The sequence below is a fragment of the Emys orbicularis genome, chromosome 3 (genome assembly GCF_028017835.1).
Source record: "Emys orbicularis isolate rEmyOrb1 chromosome 3, rEmyOrb1.hap1, whole genome shotgun sequence".
Classification (NCBI taxonomy): Eukaryota; Metazoa; Chordata; order Testudines; family Emydidae; genus Emys; species Emys orbicularis.
Window position 1 is genome coordinate 43,052,934 of NC_088685.1, and position 26,788 is coordinate 43,079,721.

At 41.8% G+C, this 26,788-nt stretch overlaps 1 protein-coding gene across 1 annotated transcript in view; it reads left to right on the forward strand.

Annotated features, from left to right (window-relative positions):
- The window catches only part of ARHGEF10 (Rho guanine nucleotide exchange factor 10), a 110,632-nt gene extending 93,081 nt beyond the window's left edge, over positions 1-17,551 (forward strand). Inside the window, exons 24-25 of the mRNA XM_065401022.1 lie at positions 8,751-8,873; positions 17,037-17,551. Coding sequence (XP_065257094.1) covers positions 8,751-8,873; positions 17,037-17,551 — 638 coding nt within the window. The remainder of the gene's footprint in view (positions 1-8,750; positions 8,874-17,036) is intronic.
- The last annotated feature ends 9,237 nt before the right edge of the window (positions 17,552-26,788 follow it).

Below are 26,788 nucleotides of genomic sequence, written 5' to 3' on the forward strand. Positions count from 1 at the left end.
ATTAATATTACGCCTACTGCGGTTTTACTTTTTATTTGTACAATCCTAAATTAATTTCCAAATCTCCAACCTTATGTAATCACAATTTGAATATATAACTACAATGAAGTGTAATGTGGTGTGCACTAATGAAACAGTTTTTAAAATAGAAAATGCCTTGAACTGGAATTGGGAGTTTTTCCCATGGCAGTAAAAAACATGATTGTATCTGATAAAAAACACCTCTGGTATGCATGACATCTCTTTTTGGAAAGTAAACAGGAGGAGGTTTTGACACAAGGGGTTGGAAGAGACAAGGGGAGTCTTTTGCTGGGAACGTGGAAGGAAGCAAAGGGGAGAGACTTACACTTAGGAAGGACAGTGGGAGCCTCGGAAGTGCCAGGAAAAGGAAAAGCAATGGGAAGGAGGGAAACAATTAGAATAGGGTTGCCAACTTTTTAATTGCACAAAACCGAACACTCTAGTCCCGCCCCTACCCTGAGACCATGCCCCGCCCCTTCCTGAGGCCCCACCCCTGCTCACTAAATTCCCCCTCCCTCGATGCCTCACTCTCCCCCACCCTCACTCACTTTTACTGGGCTGGGGGGGAGGTTGGGGTATGGGAGGGGGGAAGGGCTCTAACAGGGGTGCGGGCTCCAGGGTGGGGCCAAGGATGAGGGGTTTGAGGTGCAGGAGGGGGCTCCAGGCTGAGGGTTGGGGCCAAGGAATTCGGTGTTTGGGATTGGGAGGGGGCTGTGGGCTGCGGCAGGGGGTTGGGGTGTAGGAGGGGGTACAGGCTCTGGGCTGGGGGTGCAGGCTCTGGGGTGGGCCCGGGGATGAGGGGTTTGGAGTGCAGGAGGGAACTCTAGGTTTGAGGGGGCTCAGGGCTGTGGCAGGGGGTTAGGGCTCAGGGTTGGGGTGCGGGCTTACCTCAGTGGCTCCCAGTCAGCGGTGCAGGGGAGCTAAGGCAGGCTCCCTGCCTGTCCTGGCACTGCGCTGCGCCCAGGAAGCGGCCAGCAGGTCCGGCTCCTAGGTGGGGGGGCTAGGAGGCTCCGTATGCTGCTCTTGCCCACAGGCACCATCACCCCAACTCCCATTTGCCGTGGTTCCCGGCCAGTGGGATTGCGGAGCCAGTGCTTGGGGCGGGGACAGCACGCGGTGCCCCGTGCTCCCCCCCACTGCCTAGGAGCCGGACCTGCTGGTGTCTTTTTGACCGCGCATTCCGGTCGAAAACAGGACACCTGGCAACCCTAACTTAGAAAGGATTGTTCAGGAGAGGCTGGACATGAACTGGCCGTGAGGAGGAGGGAGGAAATGGCAGAGCTGGCCATGATGGAAGGGGAAGCGTCTATCAGGAGATTGACATCTCCTCAATTATTCACATTTCATTAAGTGTTTGGAAACAATTATTGGCCAAAGTAGAGTATCAGAATTTAGCCTGCAATCTGGCTGCATGCCTCTCTGCAGTGGAATTTAGGCTCATGCCTGTTTTTCATTTATTTCCAGTCCGTCTCCTTGTCAAAGTTCTCCAAGTCCAAAGTGTTTCAATGGTATTAAAAGATATGGTTTCATTTTTCTTTCCAAATCTCCCTATTTGTACCTAAGGATGATATTCAGATCACTTGCACCCATGTGCCCCAAGTGCAGCTTAGCCCAGCACCGGGGAAGGGGGGAGGGGGGGAGGGGCAGCGTGCTGCTTTGATTTGAACAATGATCAGTTTTTTGGCACTGAAAGTAGTTTTTTCCTTAAACAGAATAGTGTATACAATTTTAGATTTAAAAAATAAATCCCTTTCTTACCTACTTATCATCTCACCCTACCTACTATATATTGCATTAGCTTCAAAATAAAGCTCCACTGTAAATGGTGTCATTAATATCTCTTCATTTTTACAGTGCTCTATTAAGAGTCTATTCTAAATTGTATGTAACTCCCACACTGAAGACTGGTTACTGAATTTTCTTCTTGCTCTGTGTTTAAATGGGCCATTCCATTTAATTTGTCCTATTTGTGCAAAAGGATGAGGATCAGCATAAACAGAAGATTAACACTAAGTTAGTATTTCCTATAGTGGTGCAAAGAAAGTGTTGAATTCCTTGTTGAAAATGTTTGTTCTCTATGAGTGTAATGAAAAAAAAGTCATCTTGAAAATATTTAGTTTAAGCTGTCATTGCCATGGTAATAAAATAGGCTGATGTAATTGATGTAATTGACCAACATTTTCCTGTAAAAGAGTTTTGGCTATTTTTAATATCCTCTAGTGTAATTCTCAAAACTTTAGGGGTTTTTTTTCTTTCAAAAACCTCTCCTGTGAGTCAAAGGTTTTTTTAAGAGTGGAAATTGTGCAGGAAAAATGCTACAATAGCGTCCATTTGAAACATGAAATGCATTCCAGTTATTCAGTAGCAGTTCTTGGATCTCTGAGCATGATCCCACAACATTGTAACCAAAAAGATTAAAAGAGAGAGAAGTAGGTGGTTTGCATAATAAATTTGCTCAGAGCCTTTTACAATTAAAAACGAAAACAGCCAAAGACCACGTCAGACGGTGTGTAATATACTGGGAGCTAAAAAGGAGTGGTGTGAAATGACTGCATGTTTAGAAGTCTTGTATTGTAACGTGTTGTGCTGAGAAATGCTTAGGGGTGTGTGGGCATTTGATTCATGCTGTCCATCCAGGGCTCGGATGTGTGCTGCGAGGGAATGTTTGTATTTTAAATGGAACAACCCAGTTAATTGTATGCAGTTTGACAGAGGCTCATTAACATGCAAAAAGAAGAGTGAGTAAAAGCTCACGGTTTATTGAACTCAGGGATGAGAAGAACAGGGGGAAGAAGTTAGTCTAAAAATCCTCCTAATGTGCCTATGGAAGAGAATGTTTGCTACAGGAAGAATAGACCCAATGTCATGACAAGTCTATCAAGAATCTGGACTCCTTGGATCAGATTCTCAGCACATGAAGGGGCCGTAAAACCAGCTTAACTCGCTCCCTGGGGATTTGCTGTGATTCTGCTCTTCTTTACCTCAGTAGATCCATTGCGGTTAATGGAATTACATTTACTGTAGAATCAGTGTGAGTGAGAGGAAAATTATAATCCTTTTGTCTGTCTCCTACTGCTCCAGGAGGGAAAGGTCACTCTGAATTATATGGCTCTGCTGAAGTAACACAACACAAAGTAATTTAGCATTAGGTTTTCACAATTTTATTGCCATGTGAACCCAGCTTTCAATGTCACGGCCTGCCTTCCCTGCCACAAAGAACGTTACTGTTCTGCCTTGGGAAAGGTAACATTGCAACCTACTGCAGAGTGCACGGTAAGACAAGAGTGAAACGTGGAGGAAATGGCAGAGGAAAGGATTGTCTTCCTAATAACTGCAAGCTGGCAGAATTGAATAATAAAAAAGCAGACATAGCCCATAACAAACATAAACCGATAATATTGTTGTGTTTTTCTCCATCTGATACGTTGTCAGGGAGGCGTCTGATGGCTTCTGGTTGGAGAGGTAGTGCCAGGGGAGAGGAGATCTGTAGTGGAAGGCAGTTACTCCCATGCTCTTGGGAGTTCCTGAATACTGCCATTTATGGGCTGGATGTTGATTGTATTCTGGCCCTTTAGACTACTTACGTGACTCAAAAGGAACAGGAATCGCCCAGCTGAGAGTTCCTCTGGTGCGAGAGAGTTCTCAGTTGGTGTTGAACGAGCACCCCCACGCTTCAGCTCCAGAGGGGAAGTGGCCCGAGCATGCTCCAATCTAACTATGTTCAGTGGGTGCAATGTTTAAACATGTAGTCAGCTGACATAAGTTAGAGCAGCTCCTAGATTACTCTGATTTATCCAGGGCCTCAGTGCAACATAGACTGGTCCTGGGAATCAGGGAACTATAAATGGCCTCCTGATGGATCTCTTTCTCTGCAGCTGGGCCTATGTTTTTAATGCAACGGGATGTATGGGAGTGGATTAGGTTGCAGGAGATGAAACGGGTGAGGGATCTAATGGGGGGCCTGGTGTGAGGAAAAGATGAAGCTGGGAGAACTGTCAGTTTCTAGAATACTGGAAAGTTTAAAAATAGTAATTGTTTTAATCGCAAGATACCAGCAAACACAAGGGGTTAGAACCCAGTATCTTCAGCTCAGTACACCCTGCTACCACTATAGCCAAAGGACCAACCCCTTTAGCTGGTAACAGAAGAGGTCTAGTAGCCATTGTAGAAAGGACACTAGGTGTGGCATGAGCATACACCTCTTGCCAATATGTTATATATGTTGCCTTTGAGGGCAAACTTGTGCCCAATATATTTGGTCCACAGTTCAAATAGGCAACTTTGCAACAACCCCTGTCACAATTCATATAGTCTACTTAAGGCATGTATACTATGCTTCCTTGTTCACAAGGTTTTTTTAAAGTATTACTAATTTATAGTCATACTATACACATGCCACATTTTTATTAACTAGATTGTATTTTTTTCATGATCACACATTTAATTTTTCAGTAAAGAACACTGATATTTAAATATCCTCAAACCAAACAATTTCCCAGGTGTTTTTAAAATTTGTAATGCAGTCTGTCCTTTGAGAGAGATTCTGCTGACCCTGAACTATCTGATTTCTTTGTGCTTATGGATGATGACAAGTTACCTATCTAACAAAGGGGTAGTTTCCGTTCTTTATCCTCTAACATTACGAATGTGTTTCCTGGAAACTGATGAGAAAGAGAGACAAAGAAAAACCATTTTCTCATTTCCTCTCTATAGAAAATAAAGTACACTCATTTGTAGTTAATAAACCCTCACCGCTGTTAAAGGGTTTTTTTATCAAGTTGCCGTCCTACAAAAGAGTAAAAAGAGGGAAAGACGTGAGGGTAGTCTGATACAATAAACAGCACTGTAGGGTTTTTAGGCAGTTTAATTTGCAGGTTGGGCCAGATCCTGCAGCAGAATCTGTGCAGGTGCATCCCTGCATAGAACTGACTGCAGAGGGCTCTGTGTAGGGGCAAAAGTTTCACTTATACATATCCAGTTGCAGGACCAGAGTCAAAAGCTGATACCTGAGGAAGATCTAGATGGAGGCTTGAACCTGGAAAAAACAGAATAAATGAGCCTGCTCAATTAAGCATGTCCATAAGTCTTCCCAGGATCAGGGTCTTATTAAGTTTACTAGTTTAACAATTCCACTAAGTATTAGTCCAATTTCATCTGAAAGGTTTCATTTAAAACAGGAATATTAATATTTAGCTTTTATATTTATCACCTTTTCTTGAAGACTGTAATAGTGAATATCTTGTTGTTGTAGTTGTTTTTAGATAGAACACATTAAATTAATCAGGGGCCATTGCTTGTTTGCATTTGTTTCCCCCGGGATAAAATAAACAAACTTTAAAAGTCATAAATTTGCAAACCATAGCAAGATTACAAATCTTATTTTGCAAACAACAATTAAACCTTTTTATGAGTGGTTTTATTTATCATCACACATTACTATAAGTTATGTCAAAAATACGTATTCACAGGCAGATGTTTCCTGCTTTCCCAAGATTTCAAAGCAAGCACTTTTCCTTTTGACCTCACTTTTAGTGGTTCATGCATAAGGTTGTGTTCTATATATAGGACTCTATTTTGCCTGCAAATCGCATACTATTTTCACATGTGGAAATAATAATGTTACTTCACAGGTGCAAATGACCAGTTGGAATTTGCTTCAAGGCTAAAGTGTGAAGACCGGCATTGAGATTTTTTCCCCAGTGTTGAACACCCTAAAAGGCATTGCCGATATTAGATATATGAAGATCCCATTACTGCAGTGCGTAGATAGATAACACTACCACTGGAGTTTTGCCTGCTTAAGAACAGTAGGATTGGACCCAAAGATGTTCTATATTTAGGAACATTAGCTTGTGTGCATTATGGATGAGCTAAACCACAAAATTTGGCTCTTGAAAACCCCCAAATTCAGAGGTGTTTGGAACCAAGGATTTGGTTCATTTTGGTCTATTAAGATATTTGCTAAATTTGGAAATCTGGAATCAGTTGTGTATTTTGAGATCTTCTCAAGTTCAGAGATAGCTAGAAATGATTTTGGTTTGTGCCCATCCCAAACTAAGCCTAATGAAATTGTGCAATTGTGAAAATCATAATTAGTATATAGAAATATCTGCATAATATCTGAGTATGAAAGGCAACCTGATATTAGAAGATGTGAGTTTGGTTTGGTGGGTACCATGTATAATACTTACTGTTCTTTGCTTAGTAGGTTCTTTGTTTCAACAAGGAAATGTGTTGGTTTATTAATGTGTTTTTATTTGCCTTCACTTTCACAAACAGATCAAGGCTGTAGCCTCTGGCATCATTCTGGGATATGATGATTTTTCCTCTGATAGATGTCTTCCATTCTCCATTTTCATCCAGTTGCAATCACTTTAATGCCATCTACCCTCTGACTGTAAGGGTAGAATTTTCAGTCTCCTTCAAGTCTGTCCCTCTGATCAGCTGTGAAAGGAGCATGCTTGCATACTCCCCGTTGGAAACCTAACACATCTCCTCATTTATATTTCAGTTAAAAATATTAAGCTTTCACAAGACACATAATAATTTACTTGTAGACATAGAACTTTAATTGTATGCTAAGATGACTTCTTATTGTTTGCTATACCAGAGAGAGAGGGAGGGAGAAAGAGAAAAACTAATATTACGGATTTTTTCATTATGCCTGATTTATATTTGTAAGTAGATTTGACTAGTGCTGCTAGATGTTGCTTTATAAAACCATATTGTTTCTCTCACATGCTTTTTGATGACTGTTTTGTCTCTTTTATCCTTACACATTCTAACATCCTTTTTTCTCTCCAGTGCTTTTGCTTTCCAGTGCTCTCTAGGCCTTCAATTAATTAATCAAAATCTTCTGTCCCCTGTTTATTGTTTAATGCAGTGGTTCTGAAACTTTTTTTTTTTTGCAGACCACTTAATGATCTTTCCAAATGTTGTTTGTACTGTTAGCTAACTATGGTAAAGCACTTTGGATAAAAGCGCTATATAAAAAAAACCCTTAATAATAATTAATGTTTTTTTGGTTTTACAAATAAAAGCACACAACTCATATTTTAATACCAGTAGTCTTACCTTTCTAAGGTGATGGATGTGCCCACTCTACCCCGCCACAGCAGCCCCTGAGCTGGGGCTGGGAAGGAGGGCCATCTCTCCCTGGCAGCCGTAGCCCTGGAGCTGGGGAAAGTCGCCTTTTTCTCTGGCTGCCGCAGCCCTGCATGTCCCAAATTCCCCCCACCCCGTCTTCTCACCCCACTGTCCCCTCCCACCTACCCCCTATTCCCCCCAAGGCCACCACCTCACCTTACATGTGCGTTTTCTCCAGGGTCCAGGCACCTAATTAGTGGAGCCATGCCTGCGTGGCTCCACTAATTAGGTGGGTGGCCCTTCATTCTCTCGTGTCTGGCCGCCCAGGCGCAGATCTTAGAGGGAACAATCCGCGGACCACCTGATGGAGCTCGCGGACCACTGGTTTGAGAACCTCTGGTTTAATGAATAAATCTGAAGCCATTTTGCTCTGGCATACATTCTTACTCCAGATAGCTGAAAAATCCATTCTATTACTTTACAAAAGAGATACAAGTTATAAGGACCAGCAAGAAAGGGAACACTGAAGAAATGACACCATAGAGGAAAGTTTTTACATTGTCAAATGTAAAATAATGTAATGTAATTCAATCCTGATATTCTAATTATTATTTTCTATCCCTTTCTATATGTAACCTAGCCTTTTTATTTATTTATTTTATTTTACCACGACTCCACACTGAGCAGAGGTTTTCATTGAACTGTCCACAATGAAGATCTAGTCTTTCTTCCTAAGTGGTTACAGTTAACGTGGAACCTAGCAATATGTATAAATAGTTTACATTATTCCTTTCCATGTGCGTTATTTTACATTTGTCAATGCTGAATTTCATCAGCATCATGCTGTCCATTCACCTAATGTTATTAGGTCTCTTTGGAGTTCTCCACAATCTTTTCTAGTAATGGCCATACTAAAAAATGTCATGTCCTCTGCAGATTTTGCCGTCTCACTCTTCACTGCTATTCCAGAACCTCACTGAATATATAAATCAATACTTAACCTAATATGGAGTTTTGGGGGACCCAGGCCAACACTTTAGTCCATCTCTTTGTTTCTGTCTCTTAGCCAGTTTCTAATTCAGGACATAAAGTCACCTCTTGTCACAGAACTACTTAGTTTCCATTCATGAGGGAGGCTGTTAAAGACTTTTTGAAAGTCCATGTGCATTGAATCAATCAGTTATATTTTTTCCCCCTCAAAGGCTACGAGGATTTTGAGCAATCCTAAAATACACCAAGCTGTTACAGAAAAGTAGAAAAATATGCAGTTATGCTCATGAAATATGGACAGTGTTGAGTCTTGAACACAATGTAACACTGTAGCCTTGTATAATTCTGTTTGTATTATATAGTATTATATATTGTAGTGTTGTTACGAAGAATATGTAAAAGTAACCTGTTTGTAGAAGTAATATATAGCTGCTTTCAGCAGCATTTCAAAAGTAATTTCATTTCATGTGGGTTATATGGCATGCAGGTAAAGTTTCAAGGCCTTGCTTCAGCAAAATATTTAAGCTTCTGCTTAAATGTTTTGCTGAATCAGAGCCCATAACAATGTAATTATGTGCAGTTTACTGTAGGTTACCTTTACAAAATCAAAGGTTATGTCCGTTAAATAATGCAGCTCTCTCTGAATTTCACAGGACAACAACGTGTTTCTGTGACCAGTCTGCTGGTGTGCCATGGATTATTGTTAGTTGGAACAAATCTGGGTATTATAGTAGCACTACCAGTGCCTCGTTTGCAAGGAATTCCAAAAGTAACGGGTGAGTAAAATTTTTCATATATTTTTGTATGATGGTATGCTGAAGACTGGATTTTCAGTACATTATTTAGTCAATAAATCAAGTAAATATGTAAAATTTTGTGTATTGTATAGACATGGTTTGAGCTTTTTTATGAGTATTTGTTGATCCTACTTAGTTTTATAGTATATCTGTAACATATTTCTATTGTCTTCTGTTATTTTTGCTTTATTAAATCAGCATCCATGACTACAACTGTTGTTGTTCTTTTGAGGCAGAGTGGGATGGAGATTAGTTCTTCAAGCCATGTATTATGGAGGGAAGAAACCTCTGTGTCTAAGATTGGAACAGCCTTTCCACTGTAAAGAGAAATGTTGTTCTCCTCTACAGTTTTTTGGAAATGTTATATCAGAAAGCAAATTGGCATGTCGGAGGAGAGTCAAGGGGGTGTTTATTTCCAAATTTGGAGAGAAATGGCATACTGGATTTGGAGAGATGGGTATTGAAAGTTCAGTGTTTTTCCTGATTGGTTATTTTTGTGACATGATCACTCCATAACATTGAGGTCTTGAAGTGTAAACTTTGACTTATTGGTTAGCTTTTGACAACTATAGCATTTGGGGGCCTGCTGAAGTGATAAGGCACCTTATTTTGGTCATTATTCATTTCTGAGATAGAAACATCAGAACTCTGCCAACATTTTGGAAACATTTCAATTCTGCTCTTAACTACCATAATAAAGCAAGGTTCAAAAAGGTGTGCTGGATGTGGCATAGGTGAAGCTACAGTTTGGTTTCAGAACTTCACCTAGAATTTCTGAGTTGTGGAGGGAAGCAGGAAGACCTTATAAGCCAAGCAACTTATATCTAGTTTCCATAATAAACTTTTTAAAACCAAAACTCCTGTAACTTTAGAAAAATAAAAATAAGATTGACTACTATTCAGAAAAATAACAATATGTATCAATAACTTAAGAGAAGACAACATTATGTTTTTAATTGGCAAACCTAAAAAAATTAATGTTTAGGAGAAACTTTAAAAATAGATGGATTGTATGGAAATCATAGTTAAAGTCATAAAAAAAAACCCTTTAACTTTTAACCTCCCGTTTCCACTTTGGTTATTTTGTCTGAACTATAATTCTTAAATTTATTTTGGGATTCAGACTTTTTCTATGGGCCTTAGGAAGTCCAAAGCTCCAGGCATATTAAATTTGGAGAAAATATACGTTTATAGTTTGCAGGTTGAGTATCAGGAATGTGAATCTCAGAGCACCGATTTTTATAATTGCCTCACTTCATGTGTGTCTCTAATAGCAATTGTGATAGTTCATCATTACACCTTTGCATTTACTATATAAGGGCTTGTCTGCACAGTGGGGAAATGCGCTTTACATAGGGTTGCCAGGCGTCTGGTTTTCAACCGAAACGTCTGGTCGAAAAGGGACCCTGGCAGCTCCGGTCAGCACCCATGACTGGGCCATTAAAAGTCCGGTCGGCAGCGCAGCAGGGCTAAGGCAGGCTCCCTGCCTGCCCTGGCTTCGCTCAGTGCCCGGAAGCAGCCAGCATGTCCCTGCGGCCCCTAGGCGCAGGGGCGATCAGGGAAGTTCCGCACGCTGCCCCCGGTGCCAGCTCTGCAGCTTCCCATTGGCTGGGAACCGCAGCCAACGAGAGCTGCAGTGACGAGAGCCGCCTGGCTGCGCCTTCGCCTATGGGCCAGAGCTGGACATGCCAGCCACTTCCAGGAGCAGCGCGGAGCCAGGGCAGGCAGGGAGTCTGCCTTAGCCCCACTGCGCCACTGACTGGGAGCCACCTGAGATAAGCGCTGCCTGGCTGGAGATCACATCGTGAACCCCCTCCCACACTCCAACCCCCTGCCCCAGGTCGGAACACCCTCCTGCATCCTAACTCCCTCCCGGACACTGCACCCCCTCCGGCACCCCACTCCCTGCCCCATTCCAGAGCCCCCTCCCGCACCCTGAACTCCTCATTTCTGGCCCCAGCCCAGAGCCTGCACCCCCAGCTGGAGCCCTCACCCTCTCCTGCACTCCAACCTCCTGCCCCAGCCCAGTGAAAATGAGTGCTGGTGGGGGAGAGCAAGTGACTGAGGAAGGGGGGCTGGAGTGAGAGGGGCGGGGCCTCAGAGAAGGGGTGGGGCAGGGGTGGGGCAAGGGTGTTCAGTTTTGTGCAATTAGAAAGTTGCCAACTCTAGCTTTAGAGGGTGTGATTTCTAAAGCACACCAACATGTTGTGCATTAATTAGTCCATGTGCTGCTGCACATTCAATGTTCCATATTGCGCTTTAACGTAGTGCTGTTTGAAACGGTACTATGTTAAAGCACACTAGGGAGTCTTTACTGCACATCAGTAGCAGAGGTGCTGGAACTATTTGTATAGTGGGGTTGCTGAGAGCCATTGAATCAAACTGTAAACCCTGTATATAATGGAAACCACTTCAAGCCAGGGGTGCAGCAGCACCCCTAGTTCCAGCACCTATGATCAGTAGGGTCTACATGGACCAATTAATGCCCAACACATTAGTGTGCTCTAGAAATCCTCCCCCCATGGAATGTATTACCTCACTGTGTAGACAAGCCCTAAGTGATAGAATTTCATGATCACAGCCTAACAATATGTCAAACATGGGAGATAATGCGAAACTTTTTGATGCACGTCTGGTAACTCACAGTATGCAAGTCGCACCAATAGCATGCACATAGGACACCTGTTCTGTTTTCAGCTTGCATCAGGTGAACACATGGTGATGGTTTGGAGTGAACTGAGGTAGTAGTGTTCTCGGGGGTATCCCATGGTCCTTTGCTTCATGGCTGAGCAATGTGCATCATGAGATTGTTTTTGCTGTGAATTGTCGGATACAAAGTGGAAGCCAGGCAGGTTCAAATTTTTTAAAAGCCCGTGTTTCCACTGTCTCTGTTCCATGCTTCCTTTCTGGGCATGCTAGTGCCTTTTTCCAATTGCTGTCTGCCAGCATGGACCCAAAGATGCATTATGCTCGCAAATGCAAGTACATGGAGGCTATTTGGGCTGTGTTACAGCATTAAAAGCCAGCTGCATTTGGCATTGGACTTTTCCTGCTGCACCACTGAGCAGATGGTGCAGGTCCATGAGGATATTTAATGCCAGCATTGGCAGCTCCCCCAGCTGCAGGAGAACACAGTGAAGCTGTTGCAGCAGGATGAGGGCACTGACACTGAGCAGTTGAAGCTAGAGAACCACTTCCTGCATCAGCTACATAGACTGCAGCACCGTTTCTGGGCCCAGCAAATCAGCGTGGATTGGTGGGAGAGGATCATTCTGCAGACCTGGGACGACCAGCAGTGGTGAGAGAACTTCAGGATGGGGAGAGCTGTGAAGAACTGATGCCGGAGCTAGAGTGACAGTGTACCAACATGTGCTGCCTCACACCCATAGAGGAGCTGGTTGCCATTGTGATCTGAAAGTTGGACATCCCATAACGTTACCAGTTTGTAACCAACCAGTTTGGCATGGGGAGATCAACTGTTGGGGCCATTCTCATGCAGCTCTGCTATGTCGTTGATAAGGTGCTGTCTAACTGGGTCACAAAGTTGGATAATGCTCAGGAGATTATTGATGGGTTTGCAACATGGGAGTCCCTATGCTGAATATGGGACCCCCACCAGGGTGCAGATTTTATATTTTTCTCTGCTGCTCCAAGGGCTGGTTGACCGCTGTGCAAGTGTACAGACATGAAGGGTGGCCCGAAAGGGTCCATGATATGAGGATCTTTCGGAACTCAGTTCTATTTACATTAACGGAGAAAGGACTATTTGCCCCCAGGAGCACTGTGAACATTAATGGTGTGAAGATTGATCAGGTTATTCTGGGAGATCCAGCTTACCCTCTGGTGTCCTGGCTAATGAAGCCGCACACAGGCCACTTGGACAGAAAGAAAGAACATTTCAGCTCTCACCTGAGTAGTTGCAGAATGGTGGTCGAGCATGCATCTGGCTGTTTGAAAGGCAGATTGTGCTGCTTATGGAATTGTTTGGAAGCATCAGATAAAAAATCCCAACTATTATAGCTAGGTGCTGTGTTCTGCACAGTATTTGAGAGACCGAGCGGGAAAGCGTTAGTGATGGGTGGGAGACTGAGGTACAGAGACTTGCTCGGTGGTTTGAGCAGCTAGTAAAGCATCCCGTAGAGAATGTTAACCTCTGGGGGAATATTGTCAGGGATGCCTATTGTTCATGTTTTGAGTCTCATGCTTGTACATGTGTAACTGGACATCCAGCTGCTAATCCATGGAGACGGGGTTGGGATAGTCTGTGAGCATTGCAGTAGTGTTTATGGGGTGGTGGAAGTGAGGCATTGCCCATATACCTTTGTAAAACTGAATGAATTATTTTAGTTTTATTTAGTGAATTGTATGTGTTACTTGCAGTGAGGAGTCATAATGGACCAAAATGGATTTTAAATGGTTTTTATTACGAAACAACAATAACAAAGCCAAAAATCAAGTTTTCATTGAACTGGTGGATAAATAATCATACGACTCCCTTTAAATAAAACATCAGTGAGAACCAAACTGAAAGTGCAACAATGCAAAGAGTTTAGAAATAACAAGGTCTTAAAGTTACAGGTGCATATAGGGACCCTGTGCTTCTTCATGTACACGGAGGTACTGCGGTTGAGTACCATGGCTCAAAATTGTCAAGTGCATTGGAGGGTCAAAAGTGCTGGGCTCCCAGAAGCCAATGTTCTCAGTGAGCAGATGTTGTGCCTGAGAGAGGAATGGTCTCTAGTACATGCACTGAGTGGGAGCGGAGGAGAGGAGTTGCTTCTAGTTCCAGTCGTCAGTATTGTCCAGAGACTGAAGGATGCAGCTGGGTCCTGGTTTATGGAATTGCAGGACCTGCTGACGTAGCAGGAGCATGTTTTGTAGGAGAGGCCTCTGGCTCAGGATAGTGTCCATGAGTTGTCTCTGCATCTCCCTGTCTTTTTCCATACTGTCCCTGGTCATGGCAATGCCGTTCTTGTCCCCTGCCACACTTCTCTTGGCCACTGTCACACCCTGCTGGGAGAGCTCCATTTCTTTCTCTCTCAGGGTCCTCACGTACTGCCTCCACCTCTCAGCCACTGTGGTTTTCCTCTAAGAGTCTGCCATACGTTCTCCAAACATCTCCTCCCAAATCTGCCTGTTTCACCCCCTCAGGTTGGCCAGCCTCTCAGCAGTAGATGGAGGTCCTGTCCCTGATAGTCTGGCTGTTGCAAGCACTGTGGCTGTGGGAGTATGAACAAAAACCTGTGGCTTATTGTTCCTATTCCAGACAAGCCATTATAGTATTTTTTTAGTATGCATATGTGACTTCACCTCCCTGAGACTCTCCCAGTCTTGGGGGATCCCCAGAGATGGTTAGTGGTCTGTCGTACAGTGACCAGATACCCTGATATTAGGGGCTTTGTCTTATATATGCAACTATACCCGCCCCTGAAAAAAAAGTGTCCCAATTGTTCATACTTGCTATGTGGTCACTCTGTGTGTGAGGAGGCACTTTGAGATATCTGCATTGAGATATCTGTCTGCTGTATGTGCTATTTGCCATTGTGCCTTAGCAAGTTGGGGTGTAGAATGGGTTGGAATTATGCTGCTGTTTTTGTTTTGCAGTTTTGTTTGTGTATTTGAGGCACTTCTGTGGGGTCAGAGGGATTGGGCAATAGTGGGGACCAAACCGGATAGAGATTCACATTATACTGTCCTGATTCATAATAATGTCACATTGGGGTGGGTGACACAAAGGCAGAGAATGGTCTTATTCAAAAAGGCAAAGGGCAAACCAATGAGAGATACTCTGTGAAGTTATTCTCCAGGATGATCCCCCCAGAAGTGCTGCAGGAGTGGAAGGGGCTTGCGAGCTATAACGGGGTGTGAAAGCTGTTCCCTATAATGTGCAAACCAAAACTGAGCAATTCCTCGCTCTTAAGTTCTGCTTTATGTCCCCTGCAGAGAAAAACAGATAAATTCCTGCAATGATTGTCAGCTAGAATGCGTGTTACAGGACATTTAAACGTCAGTAGGAAACAGTACTGTTTGTACCTTTACTGGTCATGCAGTATCCATGTCTACCTCATGTAAACGATGAACACTAGCCAAACTTCTTTTCCTGTAACCAATGTCTCAATAAACTGTTGCATTTTTCACAACTGAATGTTGTTGTTATTTGAATGTGCCACAGGAGAGGAGTGGGCTAGAGGTGGATTCTGCAGCATGCTCCCAGTGCCATTTTGGGCTAGCGAACAGGATGGGGGGGGGGGGGACAGGTGTGGGGGGGGGGGTTGCCAAGCAGGACAGAGGAGGGAAGGGGAAAGGAAAATAGGCAGATGGACAAGTGGCCCTGAAAATGGTCAAAAGTTGTGGCTTTAACATGAGACAGAGGCTGATTATAAAATGGTGGCTGCTCCACCCAGGCAAACATGTATGTGGGGGGCAAATGGGCAGCATGAACTGATGGAAAGAGGGTGGAAGGTGGGGTCTGGATACCTGGAAGGGCTCCTAACTCACATCCGCTACAATGGCTGCAGCCATGGGGCATCCAGAACAGAAGGTAGAATGATAGTATAGAATAATAAAATAAATAATAATAAATTGTAAAGATAGGTACTTACATGGTGAAGTTCCCTTCAGGAGATCTGCCTCTTCAGTCCCAGCCTGGGTTTCTGGCTAGGACTCAAACTCTGCCTATGCAGGACAGTAGTCAGAATACACTGCAGCAGGGCATGACTGCGGCTGGTTTTCCAGCTGATCTGCATCAGGGTTCTGGGTCTCAGAAAGATCCTGGTTCTCAGGGGACAGCTCCTCTCCAGCATCTTTCCACTCAAGCTCTACTGGACCTTGCTGGTCATCCTCGAGGTGGGGGAGATTCCTGGGAACTTGACACCAGAGCATGGGAAGGCACACAGGGGAACAGATAGATCAGTAATTGTCAACCCACAAGGCACAGTGGGATGACCATTGGAGGCATGGAGAAAGTGGTGTGCAGCAATTGCGTCCACATGAACAATATATACCACACTAATTCAATTTGCAGCAAACCCAGCGTTAGTAGCAAATTTTGAGTTAGTGCATGGTGATGGTCTGCATCATGTGTATGCAACCATTTTCAAACGGAATCAGCTTGGTTTGATCTGCTTTAAAAGCCTTGTGTAGACAAGCCCTTAGATGATGTGTTTCTCTTTACAGCTTACTGATATGAGATACATCCACCTGTGTCTATTTGGAACCTTGATATACTATATATGCATTTGTCACAGATTCACATAATCTGTCTATTTTTGGGTATCTCACAACTTTCTCTCATTCCAAATTATGCCTGGTTCTTCCTGAGGCCAATGATCTTGTCTGACATACAGGCACATCTCATGACCACATCCCCCCACCCAGGTGGGAGTATGTATGGCAGAATGTTGCATCTTTTCTCCACTCTGTAGAAAGATCCACATATTTTCAAGTTATTAAAGATCATCTGAATTTAGCCCTTGCAATTTGCTTTTGGTGCCATCTTTTGACTGACAGTTTAAATCCTTTTTTTCTCCTCCAATGTCCCACAGCCTAAATCCTTTTTAAAAAAAATTAAATTGAGATTGCTCATTCACCATTTGTCCTATGAATGCACCACTGCAACTAGAGATCAGCACTTCAGGGCAAATCCTACCCCCTCCTCTGTGGGTGTGGAGTGCCCTCCTGCACTGGAATTGATGTGTTTATACTATTCAAGAGGGGAGGAGTAGGATTAACTGAAAACCTTTCATTTTGTTGGGGAGTCTTGGAGAAAGCATGTAATGTTAAGGTAGTGACAAAGCCAGTTAAAACAAGTCAGCTGAGGATTTCTTTACTCTTGCTGTTGTGAAAACAGAGTACAAAAGTATGAACTAAATGTCAACTTACTCTGCATGTCCTGCTTTTAGCAGATTTCTGTTCCAGCCCTTATGCATCTTTAATGTACTGTAGATTTTTTTGTAAATTATTCCATGTTTCATTTCAGTAAATATATGAAGAAACTGTTACGTTCTGTGTTTCTTTTGACAGGGTTATGCAAGTCTAATTGAAATGATTTGTTGTGAGAATGAACTAGTTGTGGTGTAAAATAGTGATCCAAAATGAGTGAGATTAATATTACATAACCTTTTCGTTTTTCTTTGGCTTCAGGAAGGGGAATGGTATCCTATCATGCACATAATGGCCCAGTCAAATTCCTTGTAATGGTTACAGCTGTAAACAAGAAAAACAAAAGCAAATCAAGAAACAGTCTGCCTCCTAACTCCGAATCTAAAGAAGATGACCAAAAAAATGTCCAGCACAATGACAGACCAAGCTCTTCCCTAAGTAACACTCATGACACGGCAGTGTGGCTAGGTGGTTCAGTAGGATCCATTGCACAAAGAAGTGACATGTCTTCATCTTCTGGGTCCCTAACATTGTCTCATGGGTCAAATTCCCTAGAACGTAGGCCGGAGGACAGCACCATTTATGAGCTCTTGAAGGATCAAAACATCTCACTTAAAAATAAAAGACAGCGATCCAGGAAAATGAAAGCAAGTTCAGTATTAGTCATCTCTGGAGGACAAGGACATAGAAGGGTGAACAAGAAGTCCAAGCAGCAGCGACAGGATGAACTGGTATCTTCTGTGATGGTTTGGCAGATTCCACTATTAAACATCTAAGTGACTAAAACCATGTTAAATGGTGACTTTTTACAAAGTCATTTGATTTCATTCCTAAACTCTACATTTGTTATGATGCTTTGTCTTTTAAAGGGATTTCTGATGTAATCTTACTACAGTGAATACCAAGGACCAAACCCTGCAGCCATTACTCATGTGAGCAGTCCTGTTGAAGTCAATTGGATTGATCACCTGGGTAAGGGCTGCAAGATAGATTCCTAACCTATTTAGAACATCCTACCTTATTACAATATTGAAAATATTTAGCTGCTGCTGAGGGCTCTGCTACTTAAAATATTGGGGATATATCAGACCCTTTTAAATGGTTTTAGAATCTCCACTTTATTTATATTCAAGTTTATATCTGTCATTATTATGATTCGTAGCACTTAGGAGAGGCAGGGAAGATATACCATTTCACATGCTGTTTTTTGCTTTCATAAGTCAGCACTTTTTTCAAAAGTGATTCTTGCATGTACTGTACATTTTAACAAAGTAGCAAATATTTTGAGCAATAAATATACTAATAAAGGATAACAGGTTAATTCAGTAATCACTATATAATATAATTCAACAAGAAAGTGTATGGGTTCGACCAAAAAAATTAACAGTCAGATAGGCTAATTGTTTTTGTATCTTTCAAAGCAAAAATACATTGTTAATTTCTAATGCTCAATATTATTAAAAAACAATGCTGGAGGGGAAAAAAAGTGTGTCAACAGCATTGGAAGATGTGATATCTATCTATATTGTTTACCTTTTCTCTTTAGTGGAGGCCCTTGCACATGATGATTTGGGACAAATAGAAAATACAATACAGGTTGAAGATACAAAATAGATGTGCATTCTAACTAACTTCTTGGTGCCAGCGTTGGCAGTGCATTCTGTTTCTGGCAGTGGGGTGTACTTCTAGCATCACGGGTATGTAGAAAATCTGTGTGCCATTTTTAACAATACATAAATTTTCATTCTGTGATAGCAGTGAAGCAATTAAAACATAAAGAGGTACATGGTTACACAGTGAATAAATGCAGGGAATTAATACTGAGTATAAGACCATCTGAATATATCAATATCTACAGGAAGCGCACATAGTAATGCAGGCATTCATCTGAAATCAATTAATGTGCACTTTAGGCGTGACTACAGGCTAAAATCCACTACGTAATGTCGGTACATAGAAGTGTGCTCTAGTGCTCATCTGCAAGCAGCAGGGACATGGCCATCTCTCAGCAGTAGTCACCCCTCCTAAGCCTGCCAGAATTTCAGATAAATAGCTTCTTTTCCTAAAATGAATACCGTACTGTAAAGACAGAGCCAGATTCTCTGCTGCACCCAGTCTTTGCTGATGGTCACGGGGCAAGGAAGGTTCAAATGGATTAACTGGGGGTTTCTCTAGACTACATCAGCTGGTAACTAACCCTAAGAGACTGTCCACCAGCTGAGAATGTCTGGATCTTTGGCCACCTGCCCATCCACCTTTCTGGCATATCCTGTCTCACCCCCCTTCCATGTCCAGGGCCAGCATGGAAAAGAACTATTCTGGGGGAATTCTCAACTAGAAAGATCCAGGCATTTTCCAGCCAGTTTATGCCACTCCGGTAGTGCTAAGGGGCCAAACTGCAAGAGGGAACCTGGCCATATATTCTCATTTAACAAGTAGAATTGTATGTTGCCTCATTAAGTTAGCGTGCAGTGGGAATTTTATTAGAATTTAGGGTGCTATAGGTCAAATTACTTTATGGGAGGGAGTAGCCACCTCATTGGGTGTGAGAATGAAACAAAGCCTCCAGTTCAGAAAAGGACTGTACTGAAGCATGTTTGTCTTGAATATGGATGCTTTCCTGAACTAGGGTCTAACTAGGGGATAGCCTGAGTACTAGAAAACATAAAAGAGGCCAGGTAAATCTATGCCTATCAAGCTTCATTTGGATGTGGTAAACTCTACAGTGCATGACCATCAACAGAATGTAAGAGCATAGAATATGAGCAAAACATTTCCTAAAGCAGAATAAATGCCAAATGTTTGCATTAGCTAGAGTCAAGTAAACAACATAAGGTTTTGATTACCTAAATGAAGTGCATATACTTTGGGACTATTTTTATTCCAGCTTGGAAAAAAGGTTTCCACATATTTCAAATGACGTCCGTCACCTCTGATATAAACTGCTTAATCTCACCAAGCAGTCAGATCTGTGTGGGCAGACCCTTGTGGCAGCGCAGAATCCCACTGACTTCAGTGGAATTCTCCACAAGCATAAAAATCCACCTGTGCAGATCTGACTGCAGGGTCAGGGCCTAAATTCTTATTCTATGCCCATTGCCACGGTATCTGATTGTTTCATTGGGTGTTGTCCCTTGCTTACTTTATTAAAGTATTAAATTTTGATTAAAATTTAACTTCAGGATAAAAAACAAATGTTGACTGGCTTTTATTCATAAACTATATGTAACCCTTGTCCTTCTGCTTCTCTGCAAAGAGAAGAAACCAGTTCTGATTCCGCACGGTGCCCATGTTTGGAATTCTATTGCCAGGCATGTCTGGCATGAAGGATTGCACCCACAGTTACACAGCTCTTTATTATTGGTAACAGTGAGCTGAGTCCACAAGCCCCCGCCATGTTGAACTGGAATTCCATGCATGGAAGATTTGCAGGATCCGCTACTACAGCTACACAACTATCTATTTTAACATTTTAGGAGACAAACCTCCTTATATTCTAGCCAAAATATACTTTTCTTTTGTTTATAAACAGTAGAAACACAGCACAGTCATGCTCCTATGAAAGTCAATGGGAGTTTTGCTACTGACTTCAATAGTAACAGGACTGGGCCCATGATTTATCTTTCTTTAATTATAACTTTTTGCAACTAAGCACTATATAAGCATTACTAGGATATGAGGCAAAGAGAAGCTTTAGAGCATGTTATAAAACTATACATCAAAGTTCTAGCCAGTGATCAAACTCAATGTCCAATGTTTGCTTTGTGATATACTGCTAACTTGTATTACATTAACACCAAAAGCAAGCCAAAGGTACTTTTACAGTCGATAAGAAAACTTGATAGATACATTTGACTGTGTTGCTAGGTAGGTCAGATTTGGCTTCTAATGTCACTTTAAGATGTGGAAAAAACTTAAGAGGAAAGGGGAAATAGTGTAACCACTACAATACGTTACATGTTATGTTTTTAACAAATAATATCTATGTTATAGTGTGAGCCATAACTGTGTATTTGTGTCCAAAGTAAACTCAGCAAAATGTTTGTTTAAAAAAAAACTGTGAATAAAAAAATTAAACTTCAAAAATATATTTCTTTGTTAATCATTTTACCAATGGAAAACCTGAGGGCTACAATTTGTGGTGTACAGAAATATCTATCAAGAATGTGCATTCTTTTCAAATGGATATGTGGAGGGGAAAGTAAGACATATACCTAAGAGACCAAAGAGATATATTTTTGAATTTATTCCAGCTCTAGGGACCTAGTCACCACCAAATACACTTTCTGTGGGTGCCAGATACTGAAGGCACCATGGGCTTTCAAAACTTGGCACAGTGTGTCTGGACCCTAATGCTGATCCACAGTAAAATTTCCACCACACTGTCCCCATGGAATAAAATGTCCAAGTCTGCAGAGCATTCATGACAATGCATAAAAAGTGAAATCCATTAATGAGGGAAATGAGCATGGGGAGGGAGTCAATTCATGTTAACACAGGAAATGAGTTTTCAGAGGCTGCCTGATAATTCTATTGCAGTTAATCAGCCCTAAATGGTAAATAGAGGCGTTCATGATCAGGGATGGATTAACGCATGGGCTTTAGGGGCTGCAGCCCAGGGCCCCAGGCTAAGGGGTGCCCCGGCACAGGAGAGCTCAGGCAGGCTGCTTGCATGACGTGGCCCCATGCCGCTCCCGGAAGCGGCCAGCTGCTGGCACGTCTCTGTGGCCCCTGGCGGGGGGGCGGCTCCACGTGCTGCTCCCACCCCCAGTACAGTCCCCGCAGCTCCCCCATTGGCCAGGAACCGGCCAGTGGGAACTGCGGGGGCAGTGTTTGCGGTCATGGGAAGCACACGGAGACACGTTGTTCCCCTCCCCTCAGGGGCATGCAGGGGAGGGCGAGTGGCTCTCTCTCTGTCAAAAATGGCATTACCTGTTTCTGAATCACTGATAGTTAAGAATGAAATTATCTTGAAAGCAAATGGGTCAATATCCTAACAGATAAAGCACAAGATAGGGTGTTGGTGTCTACTACAGACCACCAAATCACACTAGGGAACAGGATGACCTATCTATAAAGTGTAGGGGAAAAAAGCTCTGTGATCATGGGGAACATCGGTTTGGGTGACCTATGCTGGAGACCTCTTGCTGCTGTTACTAAAACATCCTTGGACTTTCTAAATATTATAGATGATGAATTCCTAGCTCAGAAAGTTGCATCCAACACAGGGGTATTCGATATTAGCTCTTGCCTTGACAGATAAAAAGGAACTGATCACAGAACTAAAAGTTAATGATCATTTAGGTACAAGTGAACATGGCTTGATCACATTTATAATATGAAAACACAGTCAAGTCCAGACCAGTAATATATATACCTGGTGCTTTAAAAGGGCCAATTTCACAAAGCTGAAAACAATTATGAGCCAAAACACCTGAGAGGAAGACTTTAATCAGAAAAATGTGAGTAATAACTGGACATTGGTTAAGAACATTTTATTAGATGCTGTGATAGACTGCTGGGCAACAGCAACTGTAGCAGCATTCTGATCACTGGACCACCAATTAAATCAGCCCACAGTTAACCAGAGGGCCAAAGCTGTGCCTGACTGATAGATTGGGGATAGGCTGAAGAGATACAAGGCTAACTAATCCATTACCCCAGAAAGTTGAAAGGCACAGGGAAGAAGTGCTTGGGGGAGGCAGGCTTTTGTGAGTCAGAGCCAGAGCCAGAACCAGGAGAGATTTCTCAGGGAGAAGATATGGGCTGTCTCCCCCCTCCTTGGCAGAGTGAGATAGGAAGTGTATGCTATTGTAAATACTGAGCAGCACAAGTTTGTAAGGGTAGTGGGGAGAACAGTATAAATAAATTACATAAGGTGTTTGACAAGGAGAAGGTCTCTGCGGGGTCTGAGGCTAGAAAAGAGACAGGAGTTGGATGCAGCCCTGTCACAGATGCCCTAAAAGTCACAATCCAGAAAGAAGGCCATAGTGGTTTAAAAACTGGCCTTGTTTAGAGAGGAAGTGACGGCATCTATAAAAAACCCACCATAACAAATGGAAGAAAGGGGAAGTTGATAATAATGAATATAAATCAGAAGTTAGGAATTGTAGAACATTGATAAGGGAAGCAAAGGAACATCTGGAGCAATCTCTCTGACGAGCAGAGTTAAGGACAATAAGTAAGCATTTTTAAGTATATTAGGAACAAACACACAAACCAAAAATCCTAACAATGGCATTGGTCCATTACTAAATAGAAATTGTAGAATTATCAATAATAATGCAGAAAAGGTATAAGTGTTCAATAAATATTTGTGTATTTGTGGGAAAAAGATGATGTGATATGACTTTCCACTGTACTAGTATCTCAGGAGGCTGTTAAACAGCAACTAATAAAGTTAAACATTTTTAAATCAGCAAGTCTGGATAACTTGCATCCAAGAGTTTGAAAAGAGCTGCCAGAGCTCATTAGACTGTTGATTTTCAATAAATCTTGGAAGACTGGGGAAGTTCCAGAAGACTGGAAAAAAGCTAGTGCTGTGCCAATATTTTAAAAGGGTAAATGGGGTGACCTGGTTAATTATAGGTCTGTTAGCCTGATGTTGATCCCAGACAAGATAATGAAGCGGCTGATATGGGATTTGTTAATAAAGAATTATAGGAGGATAATATAATAATTACATATCAACATGGGTGTATGGAAAATAGCTCTTGACAAACTAACCTGATATCTTTTTTGATGAGTTTACAAGTTTGGTTGATAAAGGTAATAATGTTGGTGTAATATACTTGGACTTTTGTAAGGCATTTGACTTGGTGCCATGCGACATTTTGATTAAAAAGCTAGAACAATATAAAATTAACATGGCACACATTATATGGATTAAAAGTTGGCTAACTGATCAATCTTAAAATGTAATTGTAAATGGGGAATCATCACTGAATGGTTGTTTCTAGTGGGATCCTGCAGAGATCATTTCTTGGCCCTATGCTAGTTAACATTTTAACAATGATCTGGAAGAAAACATAAAATTATCAATGGTAAAGTTTGCAGATGACACAAAAATTGGAGAGTGGTAAATAATGAGGACAGGTCACTGATTCAGAGCAATTTGGATTGCTTGGTAAACTGGGTGCAAGCGAACAATATGCATTTTAATACAGTTAAATGTACCTATCTAGGAACAGAGAATGTAGGCAATACTTATAGAATGGGGGACTCTATCCTGGAAAGCAGTGACTCTGAAAAAGATTTGAGGGTTATGGTGGATAATCAGATGAACATGAGCTCCTAGTGCAACATCATGGCCAAAGAGGTTAATGTGATCTTTGAATACATAGGCAGGGGAATCTTGAGTAAGAGCAGAGAGGTTATTTTACCTATGTGTTGGCACTGGTGCAACCACTGCTGGAATGCTGTGTCGAGTTTTGGTATTCACAATTCAAGAAGGATGTTGATAAATTAGACAGGGTTCAGAGAAGCACCAGGAGAATAATTAAAGGATTATAAAACATGCTTTGTAGTTGTAGACTCAAGGAGCTCATTCTATTTAACTTAACAAAGAGAAGGTTATGGGGTGATTTGATCAGTCTACAAGTACCTACATGGGGAACAAATGATTGATAATGGACTCTTCAATCTAACAGACAAAGATATAATACGATCCAATGGCTGGAAGTTGAACAAATTCAGACTGGAAATGCATACATTTTTGACAGTGAGGAATAATTTACCAAGGGTTGTGGTCGATTCTCCATCACTTTTATGATGGAGTCAATTCTCCATCAATTTTAAAACCAAGATTGGATGTTTTTCTAAAAGATATGCTCTAGGAATTGTTTTGGGGAAGTTCTATGGCCTGTGTTATACAGGAGGTCAGACTAGATTATCACAATGGTCCCTTCTGGCCTTGGAATCTATAAATAAACCTGAGGCACTGTTAAGTGCCTTGGCCAGACTCCATGAGCTGCTCTGTAAAGGAGCTTAGGCATACGTGGCATGACCTTCAAAAGGTGTATATAAAGAGAACCCATTCCTCCAGCAAAAGGTACCTTGATTGCAGAGCTGCAGGACTACACTCCTATGGAATGTGGCCTCTGATATCCCAGAGGTAATTATGACCTTTTTTAATACATCTGCTAGCCCTAAAGATGAGGAAGAAGACATTAAGGTAAACTCAAACCTTTGAGGTGAAGAGAATTGTGAGATAATTCATTAGGGGGGCAGAATTTTAAGATATTTAGACTACTAGACACCTCTTGGGATTTTCAAACATGCCTAGGTGCCTAACTCCCATTTGGGTCTGCATCTTTAAGTGCATAAATACCTTTTAAAATCTGCCCCAAGGTGTTTAAATCCTTCTCAAGATACAACTTAGTTATAGGGTTAAATAACTTTCACTCCGTCTTTCAGAGAACTGTCACTGCAGATCCTGACTCTAGGAGTCCTATGCCTTTGCACCTTGAGTATCCGAGCCATCTTAAATGTCAGTAAACGTGGGGTGAATGCACATTGACGCACAGATCCAAACTTCCCAGTGGTAGTTGTAAAAGACCTTACCATTGATTCCCACTGTTCCCATTTTTCTGCCTGCAGTGCAGGTCACAGGACAGTCCTTATAATCCAACTCAGATGCCTTTTTAAGGTAATTTTTTCATGTTTTCTTTCTAAAAAGACTTTTGCACAGGCTGGTGTGTACCATTGAGGATGATTCCTTATCATGGACTGACCAAGACTGGTAAGTACAACAACTTTGCCATTAACACTCTTGGGGGCAGATTCCGAAACCCTTACTTCCAATAAAGAGCAATTTACACCATGAGTTCTGCCACCGAAATAACGAGGAGTCCAATGGCACCTTAAAGACTAACAGATTTATTTGGGCATAAGTTTTCATGGGTAAAAAAACCACTCATAAGCAACAAAGCTTATGCCCAAATAAATCTGTTAGTCCTTAAGGTGGCACCGGACTCCTCGTTGTTTTTGTGGATACAAACTAACACGGCTACCTCCTGATACTTGCCACTGAAATGAGTCTGAGTAAGGATCTCTCAGTCTGGCCCTTGGTGATTACCTACCAAGCTATTCATGAAGAGGAAGTTTCATTAATTAACTTTTTAAGAGAAGCATATTCAGCACCAGGTTGGTTTTCTTGGAGAAGGAAATTATAGTTATGGATTTTTGTAGGAGAAATTAGTAGAAAAAGGATTCCAGGGACAGTTATGATTGGCGAGCAATTTTGGATGGATAATTCCATATTGAAAAGTGGGAAAGAGGAAAAAAGGAGGGAGGTGGTTATTTTTAATTTTTCAAATAAGCTTTGGAATGATTTGAAAATAAAAGTTGGCAGGTTGGGTTTGAGTTTTATTTTATCTGATTCAATCAACTGTAGAAAATAATACCCTCCACTTGTCTTTCGCCTGGCAATTTATATCTCAAAGGTTTTAATTGTATTAATTAAAATATGTTCTACCTGTTTTATTTTTTAGGTTAATGAAGGGTGGTAATTATATAATCCAACATGACATTCCAGTTTCATGTCATGCATGTTTTTCTTAAATCAATATTAATGTCCATGTCTGTAGCATTCTATGGTCTCGGCTTCACAAAAAATATGAAACCCAACATTGGAAAAAATCTTTCTTGAGCTACATTTCCCCTCCATCTGCTGTAGCTAGATCTGTCACAAGATGCTAACCCTAATACCCACAACACTAGCCCTTGTCTTTTCATTCTGCTAATTTAGGTCTGTCACATGGCTGCATGAAATTCAGTAAACCAGAAGGCTAAAAAGCAGATCAGCTGAGGTGGGTATGAAGTGTAGACTTCTGAAAATATAACCCCGTCACCTACCTATATGATCTGTCTAGAAGATGTGTGAGTTTTGCAAAGAGATTTAAGATTTTAATTTAGGTTGGCATCTTTAGCTGTGCAACAGAAATATAACAAGCTGATTCTTTGTGTCTGGCAACATTGCACTTGTGATGGTTAGTAATGGAAAAAAGCATGGT